This window comes from Suillus subalutaceus (genome assembly GCF_016647625.1).
Source record: "Suillus subalutaceus strain FC151 chromosome Unknown DFJ58scaffold_241, whole genome shotgun sequence".
Taxonomy (NCBI): Eukaryota; Fungi; Basidiomycota; class Agaricomycetes; order Boletales; family Suillaceae; genus Suillus; species Suillus subalutaceus.
This window is the reverse complement of record NW_024540490.1, coordinates 43,780-60,230: the sequence shown is the minus strand read 5'-3', so window position 1 is coordinate 60,230 and position 16,451 is coordinate 43,780. Positions and strand designations below refer to the sequence as shown.

At 47.0% G+C, this 16,451-nt stretch overlaps 5 protein-coding genes across 5 annotated transcripts; all 5 read left to right on the top strand.

Annotated features, from left to right (window-relative positions):
- Positions 1–454: 454 nt before the first annotated feature.
- Positions 455–2,505, top strand: DFJ58DRAFT_735976 (uncharacterized protein; the record flags this gene model as incomplete). The annotated part of the gene is made up of 13 exons (XM_041386724.1): positions 455–465; positions 504–557; positions 608–682; positions 732–997; positions 1,055–1,098; positions 1,151–1,283; positions 1,336–1,389; positions 1,467–1,523; positions 1,580–1,600; positions 1,652–1,903; positions 2,097–2,131; positions 2,179–2,270; positions 2,319–2,505. The coding sequence occupies 13 exons, from the start codon at positions 455–457 to the stop codon at positions 2,503–2,505; spliced, it is 1,281 nt and encodes a 426-aa protein (XP_041236120.1).
- Positions 2,506–4,550: 2,045 nt separating this feature from the next.
- DFJ58DRAFT_222309 (uncharacterized protein) lies at positions 4,551–5,253 on the top strand. Its single transcript, XM_041379322.1, has one exon. It carries the CDS (start codon positions 4,665–4,667, stop codon positions 5,133–5,135), a length of 471 nt encoding a protein of 156 aa, XP_041236119.1. The 5' UTR covers positions 4,551–4,664; the 3' UTR covers positions 5,136–5,253.
- A 1,701-nt stretch (positions 5,254–6,954) lies between these two features.
- On the top strand, positions 6,955–9,509 carry DFJ58DRAFT_908693 (FAD/NAD(P)-binding domain-containing protein; the record flags this gene model as incomplete). Its single annotated transcript, XM_041395123.1, has 12 exons — positions 6,955–7,078; positions 7,128–7,562; positions 7,614–7,722; positions 7,775–7,818; positions 7,869–7,887; positions 7,937–8,267; positions 8,321–8,374; positions 8,428–8,731; positions 8,783–8,829; positions 8,887–8,978; positions 9,029–9,221; positions 9,276–9,509. The coding sequence occupies 12 exons, from the start codon at positions 6,955–6,957 to the stop codon at positions 9,312–9,314; spliced, it is 1,791 nt and encodes a 596-aa protein (XP_041236118.1). The 3' UTR covers positions 9,315–9,509.
- Positions 9,510–11,039: 1,530 nt separating this feature from the next.
- Positions 11,040–12,303, top strand: DFJ58DRAFT_222268 (uncharacterized protein). The gene is made up of 5 exons (XM_041379321.1): positions 11,040–11,244; positions 11,297–11,509; positions 11,568–11,756; positions 11,805–11,901; positions 11,959–12,303. Exons 1-5 carry the CDS (start codon positions 11,221–11,223, stop codon positions 12,099–12,101), a joined length of 666 nt encoding a protein of 221 aa, XP_041236117.1. The 5' UTR covers positions 11,040–11,220; the 3' UTR covers positions 12,102–12,303.
- A 689-nt stretch (positions 12,304–12,992) lies between these two features.
- On the top strand, positions 12,993–15,753 carry DFJ58DRAFT_750240 (uncharacterized protein). Its single transcript, XM_041387730.1, has 6 exons — positions 12,993–13,376; positions 13,436–13,645; positions 13,708–13,902; positions 13,956–14,052; positions 15,028–15,299; positions 15,356–15,753. The coding sequence occupies exons 1-6, from the start codon at positions 13,353–13,355 to the stop codon at positions 15,599–15,601; spliced, it is 1,044 nt and encodes a 347-aa protein (XP_041236116.1). The 5' UTR covers positions 12,993–13,352; the 3' UTR covers positions 15,602–15,753.
- Positions 15,754–16,451: the final 698 nt, after the last annotated feature.

Sequence of the window (16,451 nt, the reverse complement as noted above, 5' to 3'; positions counted from 1 at the left end):
TTCCATCAGGCTAGCTTAGTAGCAAGACAAAGTTCTCTAGTTTCGTGTTCGGGTCCTTGGTTATCATGCAGAAAGAATGCTCATACATCCGCATATTCTCTCCTGGCTGAGGCTCACTGTCAAGACAACCGCATTCAAGTCCTACAGAATATCCTCTCTGTTCTCCTGCGAATGATTCGACACTGCCAATCCGTCGTAACAGAAAGGAGAGATCGTATCGGGAACACAGTTTAGCATTGAGCTCTCAGCCAGTGACCAACCAAGATGGGAGGACGGCTCCTGTGACTCTCGCAGTGCCACTGTTTCTTGAAGCACCTATAACGAACATTCAATTTCCAACTCCCGAGCTCAACCAAGAATTGGATAACGCGGCGTCGGGACACTCTTTTGATATCGTTCTCACTCCCATTGTACCCGAACCACAGGTCAGTCGATACGAGAGGAATGTACATGTATGCAAATCATGTTTGTCGAGCAATTGCTGATCTAATCCATACTCACAGTCAAGACAAGGATGAGCCATTTGAGGTTAAGAAAGGTCCTTTGGACTGTTCCGAGTAAGCATGTTGGTGTGAGAGCCAGCAACAGTATTCAAATGGATTCGTAGGGAGCTTGCTGTGGTAGTAGGGTGGGAGCCGCTCACGCACCTGAAGGGGCTTCATTCTTCTACCACCTATCTAAAGTGTGTCTGCCGCCCGCTCCTAATGACTTGACTCATCGCCCCACCAGAGAGTTTTCACTGACGCTAATGTTCGAAACCCTGAAACAGCTGTAAGGATAGGCAAAGCTCTTGAGAAAGCATACGAAGAAGCGCGCAACGCAAACATCTTCTTGCACCCATCCATCGAGTTAGTGTTGGAGCTCATGGAGAAGGGCAATGAAGAATGTGGCTACTATTTTGTTGATCACGAAAAACGTGTCATTTTCTGGTTCCAAGACCACAAATCCGATTTGCTCATGTGTAACATTCGCGGTGTAGAGCGCAAAAGTCACATCAGTGAGTTCTTTCGTAGATTATTTTTCATTTAAGCATCTGTGAATATGTCGCTCCCAGGATATGCACTAGAATCACAGTATTGGTTCGTACGACTTTTAGAAGTAGGCATTCCCCTTACAGGGCTGAAATAAATGTGCTCACTTTGTTACAGAGCTCTCTTGTACCTCCCACGATTTACATACCACGAATCCGGACAGGAGACACGTCGAGCTATTTCCAAACAAACGCTCCCTTCCGAAAGATGTCGTCATGAAACTCAAAGAAATTGTCATGCATGCTCACGCAGGTGAGTAAGGCCAATGGGTTGTTTCATTCCCTACAAGATTGACTCGTCATAGAAAATATCACTTCTGAGACCTGCCTTGCCCCTTTTGCTGCGGATGAGGTTGCAAGTATGCTCAGCCTTGTGATCTTCTCATGAGTGAGTCATGTGTCTGATGCGTGAGGTCGTGTGTTGATTATCTTTCAGACAGTGATACCGATGATAGTGTTCACAAGGAGCGTGAACATTCAGTGTGGATCGTCGGTAAATCTGATCGCGAAATCCTAGCTTATTGCTTCTGATATATTGGCTTATTTCAGCTCGATTGATGAGACTTTTCTGTAAGCTCAGCCCAGTGGTTCACGAATCCCCTTTCCTGATTTATTTGCTAGGTAACGCCAAGTTTGTGAATTTTTGTGGGCAACCAGGTGCTCGACTGAACGTAGACCAATCATTATACCGAGAATCCATCACCCGCCCGAAAAGGATTTTTCTTCGTCTCATGAATGTAATGCTGTTTGGATCCCCTGATGCACAGAGCAAGGCTCTTCACAGGATATGGGTCGACGATACCATCGTTCAGCCGCGGTGGAAGAATTTTATTGATAGGCTCACTACTGAATGGAATGGGTATACAATATTTTGTGAGTCATGTGTTCTTTATAATATGTTTGAGCAATGAATGACCATCTCAGTCCACTGTGATGCTTGCTGTTGATATCAGCTTTCTCGGAGTCTCATTTGTCCAGGCTCAACCGTCTGCAATCATTCTAACTTATCTGTCTACCCTCTGCGCTATGGGCTCGCTATTGGTCTCGCTGATCTTGGCTGGACAAGTTAATGACAGCCGGCGAGGCTCCGCCGAAGCTGTGGTAAGTTTTTCTTTTGATTGTTTTATCTGTATTGTTTACGTGTACAGGCCTCTTTCATGGTAGGAATGTCGCATTCTATGCTTGGCCTTGAGAGCCTTGCCCTCATGCTCAGTCTACCGTTTGCTCTTTTGATTTGGGGGTGCGTTTCCGGTTACATTCAAAGGGTTAGTAGCTCATTCCCCGACAGAATGACGTTCTTTGCTGCAGCATTGTCCACCCTGATCTTCCGCACGTCTGGCGTTGTCGCCATCTCGATTACATCTCCGGTTTGGGCCTCTGTATTCATCCTTGTAACGTGGCCTGTACTGGCTGCCAATGATATTCACATCTCTCATTTGGAGATCCTGGATCATAGAACATGTGTCTATTACTGATTCGTCTACAGGTACCACCCCGTCTCTTGTCCTAGGGCTTTCGCTTTTTAGTGGGCGCGTGCAGTTGTATCTGATGTTTCAGTTGATGAATGCGACGCCACGTTTCCTCCTGGATATTGATACATAGGACATGGTTTGCACTAGATTAATGTTCATTACTATGAGGTCGCTATCACATATCGTATGTTCTACATAGCGAATGTAAATACACGACCTATAGAATTATGTGTGTGAAATCAGTCTCAACATACTGAGCTCAACCAAACCGTGGGAAAATACCTGGATGGCAAACCGGTCAGAGTCTTAAGCCGAGTGGAAGGAGGTCCGCAGTACTTATGGAAGACAGGACTGCCGCGCCCCCGACGTGGACGGATGACTTCAAAGACAATGTCATAGTATACGGCGTACGCAGGGCATCTGCGTGCTACAAAAAGTCTGCATCATGTCTGGACGTGGAATCAATCCACCTCTGCTGTCCTCTTTGACGCGGTGCTCGCCATGGCCCTACAGTATTTTCCGGAGGTGTGTTTGAAAACGAAGATTTGCTGTCATAGAACTGAATTAGGACGTTAGACTTTTACGTTCCACGAAGAGCAAACAATCCCTGCATCCCTTCGTGACACGTCCTCGTTAACGAGAGTACTTTGTTTTCTGGCACTCGGACGCCCCGATCTTGAAGACCACTGGGAGTCACTGCAATCCAAACAAGGATTCGAGGACGTGAGGAAAGGGCTGTGCTCTATCCTGTCCAACACTATCTCCGTAGTAAGCTATTTAACTCTGCGAGTTCAAGCCACCGCTGAAATACTCGAAAATTCACAAGGCGAGCCTGCTTCTCGCGACAAGCTGTGTTTTCGTGTCCACAGGTTCTCCTGTGCCGTTCTTCGACTATTCCTCACCTGCGACTTATTTCCTGCTCTTTATGTCACTCATGCTTGCCATGATTGCAGTGATGACATCTGGTTTGAGCATGATTCGCTGACTACACACTGACCGGCAATGACTCAAGAAGTAAGGATATTCTTGCTTTACCCCACGATATCGGCTGACATCTTATCAGCAACTCAGGTCGGGCGGCTATTTCCTCTTTACCTACCTGCTATCGATCATCATGCCCATATTATTTGTTGGCTTGTCCCTGAATTATTTCATACTCGGTCAGCTCCAGTAATTCAGTGCTCTCTCTGGGTCCTCATGTACTATTTTCGTCCTCAGCGATGTTGACAGCAGGCTTTCACTTCGAAAATACTGTCTGCCGCATCCTCACCGCGCTCTGGCTCGTCATATACGTTGTCTGTATTGGGGCAATGTTGACAGAATTCGCGTGGAGGTATGTGAAAGGCCTCAGATCACAATGATCTGGACACCGTCAGGAATTTCTACTATTTCTTTTCGCCTCTTTAATGTGTTGGAATCTTTAGCGCTTGTGTGGATGTACAGTAAATTTCAGCCCAATGACGGGCTGGACGACACTTCGGGTACTGCATGTTTGGTTTGTAACAGTATAGAAGTGTTAAGTTAGTGGCTTTTACTACTTCAAATATATCAATATTTAATTCGAATGGTCGAATTACTGGCGCAAGAGCCTTTGGTACGTCAGAATTCTTTCTCGTTTCTGTCTGTGCCTCTATGTAAACGTCCTCCGAGATACACTGATGAATCGAGGAGCATTAACAGGAGCCTTGAAAGCTTGATGCTGCAGTCAAAATGCAGGAGAGGGCTCAAGTATTGTTTGTTTTGATGATACATACATAGAACATGGTTTGCACTAGGTCTTGTATGGCGTCGACATAAGTGTAGTGGCAGCAACTCGAGTGGCGCATTCTCGTCTGATTTTGCAAGTTTCCGACAAGTGCGCATATATCCAACTGGGCCTGGTATTACATCTCAACTCACCTGGTCCTCCCATTCTGTTGAATATGACTTGTAGGTTTTCACTGGTAGAGGTGTGGGGTCGGAGACTCCGGAGTTGGGTCGGAAATCATCGGTTCACAATTGGGTCTGCCTCATTCAACAGCCAACCAACAACAACATAACTCAAACTCGGAGTCAGACAGATGTCTCGACAATTTCAAAACCTCGATGAAGCTGTGCGTAACATACATGTATATCTGGGTATTGTTTCTTGACATCTATCTCAATCACTCTTGCTCAGCTGGATGAAGTCGAAAATGATAGACGGGGGTGATTCTGGACATACCAAATGGTCCAGACAGCAGCGTATTAATGTGACCCTTCCACCTCCGAAACGCAACTGTCAGATCTATGGCTACTGCGTATCCAAGAGGTGGTTCTGTGATACGGCTCTTTCCTTCCTTGGCAAGGTGCATCGCAACCGTCCCGCCCAGGAGGCCCGGAGCAGCGCCCAGGTAGACCCCATCTATGGAATTGCAAGACACTTCGGCATTTATTCGATGGGTGTGGGTGAGGCAACTCTACCTCCCGGGCAGATAGTTCCAGTGGAATGCATGGACGGCGAACTCGTTAATGTGCTGTACATCTTCAGCGACCAACCTGGCAATTATCGCCAGCGCCCAACTCAGAAGCAGGTTGATGAACTTACCAAGTTCGTGGGCAGGGAGCCGCAGTGGTGGGTAGACAGCTCGACAGGAAGCTTCTTCGAGCGATGAGTGATTGAATGCGTGGGGGGGTCAATCGCAGGGATTAGACTGGGCAACTAGTAGCGGCAGGGGGGAAAGTTGATGAGGCTTCTATCAAGATAGTCTCAAATTGAAGGTGTCTCCGTCAAGCGTCAATGTATTCGGAATCATCAAATTCAACATCGCCGATGGACTCGGAGGTACAATTGGAATGAGAGATGATTATATGGGGGAAATGGTTGGGTGAAGATGGTTGGGGAAGTTAATTATGTAATAGAATGGAGACGTAGCGTTTTCAAATGCACGGGCTCGGCCGTCGACGTCATGTCAAAAGACGTTGACCAATGACCAAATGCCCTGGCAGCGCCCACCAACGACATGGACATTGGAGACGCGCACAACTTGAATAATCAAATCTCACACCTCCGGTGCCACTGCGGCCCGTCTGCTGCCAGTAATAGCTTCAAGTGGCTGTGTATTAGAGCTTAGAGGGTTATGCTACATTATCATATACCGTGAATTTCTTATTTTGCACACTTCTTCGTGGTGGACTTAGCGATGCTCACCATAGTTCCGCTACACAGCGAATCCCATACAGGTACGAATATCGAGATGAGCATTAACCCACCTGTACTCTCAGGCTCCTCTTTGACGTGATGTTCGTCATGGCCCCACAATATTTTCCGGAGGTGCGCTGCCTCGAACTGAACTAGGATGCTAGGCTTTCACACTCCCGAGTCCCGGTGAATGAATGCTAACAGAGGAGCAAATAATCCCCGCATCCTTCCGTGACACGTCCTCTTTAACGAGAGTACTTTGTTTTTTTGGCAACTCGGACGCCCCGATCGTGAATACTACTAGGAGTCACTGCAATCCAAGGAGGGATTCAAGGACGTGAGGAAAAGGCTGTGCTCTATCTTGTCCAACACTATCTCCGTAGCAAGCTATTCAACTCTGCGAGTTCAAGTCGCCGCTGAAATAGTCAAAATTTCACAAGGCGAGCCTGCTTCTCGCGACAAGTTGTGTTTTCTTGTCCACAGGTTCTCCTATGCCATACTTTAACTATTCCTCACCCGCGACCTATTTCCTGCTCTTTATGTTACTCACGCTGGCCATGATTGCAGTGATGACGTTTGGTTTGAGCATGATTCGCTGGCTACACACTGATCGGCAGTGGACTCGAGAAGTAAGGGTATTCTTTCTTTACCCACGACGTCGGCTGACATCTTTTCAGCATGTTATCGATCATCATGCTCATATTATTTGTTGGCCTGTCTTGGAATTGTTTCATATTCGGTAAGCTCTAGTAATTCAGTGTTCTCTCTGGGTCCTCATGTACTATGCATCAGTGAACCGGGGGAAAGATGAGAAGAACATGTATGGCAATATACAGTATCGTAACGGCGCTAGACCGCGCTAGTCTCCAGCACGTTTATTCAGTCAGCGCCAATGGGTTCGGTTCACTCAAACTTCGGCTCTGTACTGTATCTACATATTATAAGCAGAGCGTTTGATTCCGCGGAAGAAATTCTCGCCGACGCCATGCGCGCGCTCCACCAGTGCTTTATTTGGCTTACGTGTTCTCGAACAATAAAATCAATCTGGACTAGTCTGGACCGCTTGGCGCTGCGTTTGGACCCTCTTATAATCTCGTTGTATCGCACTGTTTGTGCCTCAGCGGTTCTTTCACAAACGCTGAGGTATGTTCCACGTTTACTTTGCATGCCGGCTCTCTCTTACTGTATTTCGCCTCTAGACTCGTTTCTTAGGTACTGTCAATGTCATAGCGGTTCTTTCACAAACGTTGAGACTCATTTCTTAGTTTCTACTTACATACTGCTTTACCGACATGGCTTCAGAGGACCTTTATGCAATCTCCGCTGACTGGCTCAAAAGCATAGAGGTTGCGTCGTCCACCGGAGATGCTACGTCATTTGTGAGCCATTTCTTTCGGATGGGTGGTTCAGAGGTCGGTGCTTGTCCAAGGAACTGAGGTACACTCACGAGTGTTCTCTCTCTTAGATCTTCTGTGTTTTTCTTGGAATTTTAGGACACTATCAGGTCCGGAAAAAATACGCGGATTCCTCTCAGAGGTGGTTGATGGAAAGCCGCGACTTGAGCATTCTGGTCTTCGTAACTTCAAACTAGACGATCACACTGCCAATGCGCCTTCACCATTGCAAATGCCAGGTCCGCAAGACATTAAAGGAGTACAAGGTGCTTTCACATTTATCATTACGAAACCAGCTGCACTCGGACGAGGTTTCTTCCGTCTGATGCAAGATGCCGATGGGAAGTGGAAGGCTTTAACTCTTTTCACAAACATGCAGGACCTTGTCGGGCATGAGGAGTCTTCTGCAGATCAACACGGCTTATACGAGGGTCGAAAAATGACCTGGGAGGAGGATGTTGACGCAAGATTCCGTGCTATAGAGGCGGACCCCACTGTTTTGATAGGTGCTGTGCAGTTTCTCTCATTAATCATGATGACTTGACAAGGATAAAAAGTTGGTGGTGGACAAGCGGGCCTTATGTCTGCAGCACGGCTGCGTAGGTTGGGCATCCGTGCGCTCGTGATCGAGAAAAATGCGCGTGTCGGAGACTCCTGGCGACAACGGTATGTGCCAACATAGCGATGATATGTTCTTTGTTATAGATGCGAACTACAGGTACCCGAACCTTACGCTGCATACCCCCACATATCACAACTCCAGTACGTCTTATCATCTTTCTATAAGAGGCTTGGGGCTAATCTATACAAAGTGCTTTACAGTCCCTATCCGTATGTACTTTCCGCCGTTCAAAGGTATCATGTTTCTCAGTAATGCTAGGACAACCTTCCCCGAGTACATTCCTAAGGGGAAACTTGCTAATTTCCTAGATTCATATGCTGTGGACCAGGAATTGTGTATCTGGCTCTCGAGTAGCATAGCCTCAACTCCAGTGTACGACTCATCATCCGCAAGATGGACCGTGGAAATCCAGCACGGAGACCAGAAAGTATTCCTTAAACCGAAACACCTGGTACTTGCCACAGGATACGGGAGCCCTCGCATTCATACTTGGAACGGAATGGACGAATTTCAAGGAGCCTTGTATCATTCCGACTTCCATAAAGACGCAGAGCGATTCCGAGGCAAACGTGTTGTTGTTGTGGGTGCGGTAAGTCGTATGTCTCCATTTCATACTTGCGTGCGCACTCACGAGAGCGTCAGGGCAATGCTGGTGCAGATATATGTGAAGATTTCGTAGCGCATGGTGCCACTGAGGTGCGTGTATGTATTGCACTATATCAAAGTCATGATTTCATAAAGAAGGAAAGGTAACAATGGTCCAAAGAAACGCCACATGTGTTGTATCTTCGACTACCGCAGAGAAAAGCTTTAAGTCGCCTTTCCCTGACGGCACCCCTGTCGAGGAACTGGATTTCCGCATGAATTCAATGCCTATGGCCTTTATCCTGCAACTGAAAATATCAGGTGGGATAGAACACACGAAGATGCTCGACAAGGAACTCCATGATGGTTTGCGCAAGGCTGGATTCAACTTAACTTGGGAACTTTCGCCCGGTAGTGGCGAGGTTGGGGTGGACGGATTTGTGTTCAGCCGCCGGGCATCAGGAACCAGTGCGTTCGGATTTGTTCTTGAGGAGAATGACATCTTAAAACACCATACAGTGCTTGACGTTGGCTGTGGTAAGCTAATCATCGAAGGCAGAGTTAAGGTAGGACTTGTATTCATTGTCTGAGAGCTGTGTCAGATTGTTGCGATATATGCCCAGATAAAGCAAGGTCAAGATATCAGTCACCTCGACAAAGATGGGATCACGTTTAAAGACGGCTCCAAGCTTTCAGCAGATGCTATCGTCCTAGCGTATGGTCTGACTAGTAGTTTCTGGTTGGTCTTTCTCACGTATGTTGCAGTACAGGATATGAACCCATCATGAAGACTATGAGAGCTCTTCTTGGCAATGAAATTACCGATCAACTTCCACCTGAGGTGTGGGGCCTTGACTCAGAGGGAGAAGTTAATCAGACATATCGACCCTCTGGACATCCGGGACTTTGGTTTGCTAACGGTACATTTGGAATCTCGCGTTTCTTCAGTAAACACTTGGTGGGCTGCCTTTTCTATATGTCTATACATCCTTTGATGAATGCGATGATACAGGGTCTCCAGATCTTGGCAAGAGAGCTCGGTATAGCATGACAAAAGAGGTGTTGCTGTTATACATGATATATCTATATCGCAGGTCAGAATCACAGATACCGACGTTATGACTACCATAGAGCGATGAGAGAAGACCAACCATGCAGAACAAGAGCTCTCTCTGTGCCAATCTGTTGCATGTTTTCATTCCGGCGATTGATGCAAGGACATTTCGATAAGGCTTGCACACAGCATGTATCTTACTGGCTGCGCACGTCGACACTCGAAAGGAAACTGTGTCAGATTCGTCCGCAGTTGGCGGCTCTTCAGCTAATTCGACATTGAAAAGTAAAAATAGTCGAAGTCAGGGACAAATATTCAGGCCCAGTGAAAATCGACAATGAATGAGGTAGTAATAGACGTCTAAGTACAGATTGAAGTGGATAGAAATCTAATAACACATCAGGCGTTAAGATCCAAAGCGGTACATATATTTACCCTCGTTGACTCACCAGACAATTTATTTATTCTCGCTTACTTGGCGGACAATCGTCGTTCTCTGGAAGATCATGTCTTCTCTTTTTGGTTTCGAAATGGCGAACCTTACTTCCGACGTGGTTGTTGATGCCTCTAGCTTGATCATTAGATGTGGCTCCACCTTGCTGCCAAGTTTGAGGTCGACTCTAGCATCGTACGTGTCTATTACCGAGTCGTCCACAGTTACCAGCCCGTCTTTGGTCTAGGGTTTTCGCTTTTTAGTGGGCGTGTGCAGTTCTATTTGATGTTTCGGTTGATGTATGCGACGCCATGTTTCCTCCTGGATATGGTTTGCTCTAGATTGACGTTCATTACTAGGGCGCTCTCACATGTCGTATGTTCTACATAATCAATGTAAATGTACTATATGCACATGAAATCAATTACACAACATACCATGAGGCCCTTAGAAGTATTTCGTATCATTAGCAGCAGTATGGATTTGCTGTGGTGGGCGGGAAAATGCAACAACCGACCTGCCCAGTATCAATGGTGTAAATTATAATAAGGATGACTTGACTGGACGAAAAGATACACTCACAAACATCAACCACTCAACTGGTTGGGCTGACCCGGGAGCAGCCTGAGAAGTAGGTGCTTTCCGTTGCAGACACAGGCCTGGTTGGACCAGGGCTGGATAATTTGCGAGTCTGAGTGATCCGACAGAATAACTAGTAGGGATATCGGACCTTGAGGGACTCGCACACTTAAACATGTTGATATCCTTGATGATTAAAGTACTGAGTACTTACTTGTACAGCGTGGGCATAAGTGTAGTGGGAACTCTTATCTGATTATGCAAGCTTCCGACAAGTGCGCATATATCCAATTGGACCTGGTATTAACAGCTCAACTCATCTGGTCCTCCAATTCTACTGAAGCTCCTATCGTAATAGTACCAAATTGAAAGGTGTGTCTGTCAAGTGTCAATATATTCGGAATCATCACAATCAACATCGCCGACGGAGGTGGTTGGGTACGTAAATATGGTTAGGGGGAAGAAATGGGAAAGTAGCGTTTTCAAATGCGCGGGCTCGGCCGTCAACGTGATATTCAGCGTGCACTGGTAGTTGTGTAAACCAATATAGCTTAAGCCCTAAATTTCGCAAAACTCATGACGTAATTGAGATATTGACCGGTCACAACACAGGATTGCCGCCTGCGCAATTAAAACGCGTGGGAGCCAGCCAATGAAAATCGTTCGTTCATGAACCATTAGGAAAGATCTTCAAACTCCGCTACATACTAGTCCTGTTTACTTCGTAACGCGGCGTACTAGTACTACTACGTCCATCACGTCTCAATTCTAAATACAGATTCATGTCTTCGCAGTAGTCGTGTGCAAAGGATTTGGGTAATACAAAAGTCTCTACCATGTCGAGACGTGGCATCAATCCACCTTTCTCCCCTCTTTAACGTGGCATTCACCATGGCCCTACAGCATTTCCCGGAGGTGCGTTTTGAAAACAAAGATTTGCTGTCATAGAACTGAATTAGGACGCTAGGTTATCACGTTCCACGGGACTCCTGATGAACTAACCGAAGAGCAAACAATCCCTGCATCCCTTCGTGACATGTCTCCTTCAACGAGAGTACTTTGTTTTTTGGCACTCGGATGCCCCGACTTTGAAGACCACTGGGAGTCACTGCAATCCAAAGAAGGATTCGAAGACGTGAGGAAAAGGCTGTGCTCTATCTTGTCCAACACTATCTCCCATGTAAGCTATTCAACTCTGCGAATTCAAGCTGCTGCTGAAATAGTCGAAAATTCACAAGGCGAGTCTGCTTCTCGCGACAAGCTGTGTTTTCGTGTCCACAGGTTCTCCTGTGCCATACTTTGACTATTCCTCACCCGCGACCTATTTCTTGCTCTTTATGTCACTCATGTTGGCCATGATTGCAGTGATGACATCTGGTTTGAGCATGATTCGCTGGCTACACACTGATCAGCAGTGGACTCGAGAGGTCAGGGCATTCTTGCTTTACTCAGGACATCGGCTGACATCTTTTCAGCAACTCAGGCCGGGCGGCTACTTCCTCTTTTCCTACCTGCTATCGATCATCATGCCCATATTATTTGTTGGCTTGTCCCTGAATTGTTTCATATTCGGTGAGCTCCAGTAATTCAGTGCTCCTTCTGGGTTCTCATGTGCTATTTCGTCCACAGCGATGTTGATAGCAGGCTTTAACTTCAAAAATACTGTATGCCGCATCCTCACCGCGTTCTGGCTAGTCATATACATTATCTGCATTGGGGCAATGTTGACGGAATTCGCGTGGAGGTATGTGAAAGGCCTCAGATCACAATGATCCGGACACCGTCAGGAGTCTCTACTCTTTCTTTTCGCCTTTTTACCGTGAATTGGGATCTTTAGCGCTTGTGTGGATGTACAGTAAATTTCAGCCCAATAACGGGGTGGACGACACTCCGGTACTGCGTGCTTGGTTTGTAACAGTAGAGAAGTATTTAGTTGGTTGCTTTACCTTAAATATACCAATATTTACTTCGAATAGTCGGATTACTGGCGCAAGAACCATTGATACGTCAGAATTCTTTCTCGTTCCTGTCTCTGCCTCTGTGTGTGCGTTCTTCGAGATACACTGATGAATCGAGGAGCATCAACGGGAACCTTGATGCTACAGTCAAAACACAGGAGACAGTTCAAGTATTGTTTGTTTTGATGGGGCACGCTGCTGCGCTGCTAGTGTAGGGGGCAGAAAGGAATTGACCTCGTGGTAAGATCATCTGAATTCTATCACCCAGCCAATGGGTGTTGCTCGGCATCAGCAGAGTGCTTGTGTTAGAAAGAAGTCAGCATAACGCTGGGGGATTTTGACGACCAAGGCTAAAGTGGCATGAGGGGTCCGCTAGTTCGGTGGTGATCAACTTAAAGCTGTACATTTTATTGATGCCCCGGTTAGATGTCAGGCCTTCAAGCTTCAGGACTGAATCCTGTGGATGCAGGGGAACTGGTGGTGCAAAAATAGACTCGATGTTAGACAGAGTTCTATCACAATAGAGGGGCTCTGCGTCAGTGATGTGCTTGTCAGTGCATAGCGTTGCGATATTTTGACGACTAAGGCTAAAGATCCGGAAGTGGCATGAGGGGTCCGCTAGTTTGGTATAAACACCTAATCGAAGATAGCGGATCGAATAGTCTGGAGACTGGCAGTGGTGAGAAAATAGACCCAACCCTAGATGCCTCCCATGGCATGAGTCCTGTTTCTAACAGATGATTCGGTTAATATTCCTGCGGAGAACTGGTGTTATTCTGGGGTCTATTTTCTCACTAGTTCCTCGATCCGTTTATTTTCGATTAGGTGTTAACCAAACTAGCGGACCCCCTCATGCCACTTCCGGATCTTTGGCCTTGGTCGTCAAAATATCGCAACGCTATGCACTGACAAGCACATCACTGACGCAGAGCCCCCTCCATTGTGTTAGAATTCTCAATCAAGACATTACATATCACAGCTTCATCCGCCGGTCCTTTATAATAGGTTGCAACTCCCTGTTCTCAGTATGAGCATTAGTCCATCTTCACTCTTTCATTTGACTCCATGGCCTCACTCTATTCCACTGAGGTGCGCTTTGAAAACTTGGAAATTCTTGTTGTATCACTGAACTACGTTTGCCCCTCAAGTTATATGTGACTGGTGACCCAAGAGCACTCGCTGAAGAACAACCCCTTCCCGAAGCTCTTCGTCGCCCGCCTCTTTTAATGAGGGTACTCTGTTTTTTGGCACTGGGGCGCCCAGATCTTAATGATCTTTGGAGGTCGCTGCAATCCGAGCAAGCGTTCGAAACCGTTAGGAGCAAGTTGTGCTCTATCCTGGCCAGCACTATCACCACAGTAAGTTATCCAACTCCGCGGGCGCCACGAGCTCTAGCCGATGCTGACATTCTCCCACAAAGGCAAGCGTTATCCTCGCTTTAAGTGGTGTCTTCGTCACTACGGGCACCCCTGTGTCATACTTTGACTATACATCACCCGCTCCCCATTGTCTGCTCTTTATATCGCTCATGCTCGCTATGATTGCGCTGTTAACGTCCGGCTCGAGCATGATATGTTGGCTACACACCGATCGGCATTGGACTCAAGAGGTACTAGTAAGGGTCATTGTCGCCGTACTGATTGCACTGACTAATCTAAATGTGATTAGCAACTTAAGCCAGGCGGCTACTTCGTGTTGTCCTACCTGTTGTCAATAGTCACCCCCATGTTCTTCGTCGCCTGGTCCCTACATTGTTTCATATTTGGTGAGTTGTCCCGTCATTTGAGGCTCTCTCCGGTCCCTCATGTATTTTACCCCAGCGATGTTGATAACAGGTTTTTCCTCTCAAAGCATGATCTGCCGCGCCGTCACTGCACTCTGGATGGTCGCATACGTCGTGAACATTGGGACAATATTGATGGAAACTATGTGGAAGTATGCGACAAGCCTCAATCACGCTAGATATCGCCAGTAGTTTCCACTTTCCACTTTGCTCCTTGTTTCAGTTTGTCTATGTTATATGCAACCTCCCTGATGTGGCGCACACAAGTGTGCTCAATGTAGATGAGTATATGTATGCAATCTGTCGCTTTCAGTTACACCAATTTTTCAAGAGCGTTTTACACATCGAATCGTGTCAATGTGAAAGCCTCAAGTGGAGATAGTGCGCATGCCTTTCACAACAGCAAGTGGCAATATTAATCAGAATGCACGATACAAAATGTTTCAATTGGCAAGCCTGATCACATTGATATTATACAATTTTTATGAAGTAAAATAGCCCAATGACGAAGTCACAAAGTGACAGAAGTCCATTGGACTTCGAGAGTTTTATTGGATGAGTTGCAGGCGTAATCGTTGGTCCCAGAGAAGAAACACGGTTGTATGGTGGTCATCTTAAGGCCTTCGGGAACACGATCCGACAGCTCAGAGCGTGAACGAGAGTTGCCTAATGGTATGGACACAAGGTTCTATCATGTTCAAGCCTCCAGTTGTGAGACGCGACCCCACAATCCAAGACCCTATGCGACACCCAAAAGTCCAAGATAACCATTGCTCCCGGTGAGTTTGCAGGGTTGAACAGAAGGTTCGGCGGGACACGAAAGCCACGAGTCAAACTCGTCCTCGTACTTGCCCATGATGCCTTCCAAGACGACACGACGGTTGTAAGGGTCGTAAATAGTGCCTCGAAGGTGACTCTCAACTTCGACGTTGCGCTAGTCTGATTAATCTGGCGCAGAGGAGTCGGAGAAGGTTTCGGAGCTCAAGAGCATATCTGATTCTAGCAGGTTGCTATACAGCACGCTGGCCTTGGGTACAGAAGTACAACTTCTTTCCCTGTACACACTCTCGGTGTTCATTACATCTTTCAACAAGCGGAAGTCAGAAATCGAGAACGAACGCCTCCCTCCAGAACTTTTCGATGCCGAAGAGGCAAAAGCTTTCCTGGCTCAAGCACAACCTAGGTCAACCCCGGCAGACACCATCGAGTCCCCTGTGACTCCGAGTGGAGTCAGCGTTGGAGTGGACACTTCCATGTCGTCGGGATCGCTTATGTCCTTACCCAGTCTCCCGAGCGGTGGACAGATGGGTTCTCCGCGCACCCCATTCAACACCCTTTTCAAGGGCAGAGATGGTCGGCAGGCTTCGCTTGGGACGACGATGACGAGTCCCTCGACGAGGCACCGGAGTTTTTGGAGAACACGATTTCGATGATCCGGGAAGCGCTCGATGGTAAGGACTTGCAGACTCGTGGGCTTCCTGGAAATGGTTCGCCTTATGGGGGCGGGAGTGGTAGTTCTTCCTATAATTGATTGGGATAGAAACTCGCTACTGTATATCCGTAGTCTTTTTTTCCAGTCGCTTTGATGGATCGGAGCCTGGTGGTGAAAAGAACAGTACGAGTAGGATTGTTAATGGACAGCTACTAGAAGGGGACGAACTCTAGTCACATGTTGATATGAAGGGCATCTAGTGTTTGCGCTTCGTGTGACTATGTACTCAGTACTGATATTTCTATCATCAAATATGTATCGTGCAAAGTTTGTCCCGTCCAACGTTTCACATTTAGTCCCGCTAATTGATGGCCTGATGTTGGACCAAGCAGGTGTTGTATCCGTGAACCACGACTCTGTCAGTTTGAACGTCCGAGTCTGTAGCTCGTGTCACGCCACATTGCGGAAACCAGACAAGGTTCCACGTCTTGCCCTTCGGAACAACTTCAAGTTGTATCGTGGCAACCTTCCCGTCCTAGTTTCAAGACCCGACTTGGATTGAGGAGGAAATCTGTGGCATATACTGTGCCACCGCTCATGTTACTCGACTATGCCAATCAGCCTGCACAACCCAGGACTTTTCACGGCAACATATGCGCTCATAAGACATAGAAATTATCAGGGGTCGGAAATCGGCGCGTACGATTCAAATTCCGGACTGTGGCTGAAACAGATGCTGCACATGCTTACTGGGCACCACTTATTCCCACTACGGATTCCCACTGCTTTCACTCTTGCGCTAGAACGTATTGGCTTGGAATCTATAGTTGATACCGACGCCGATGTTGATGGAAATTGAGCTTGTTCTGATTCTAGTGGCTGCAAGGATACACTGGAGCTTGTGGCTTCTTGCTGATGGATCGGTTGATGGTCCATTAGAACATGCTCC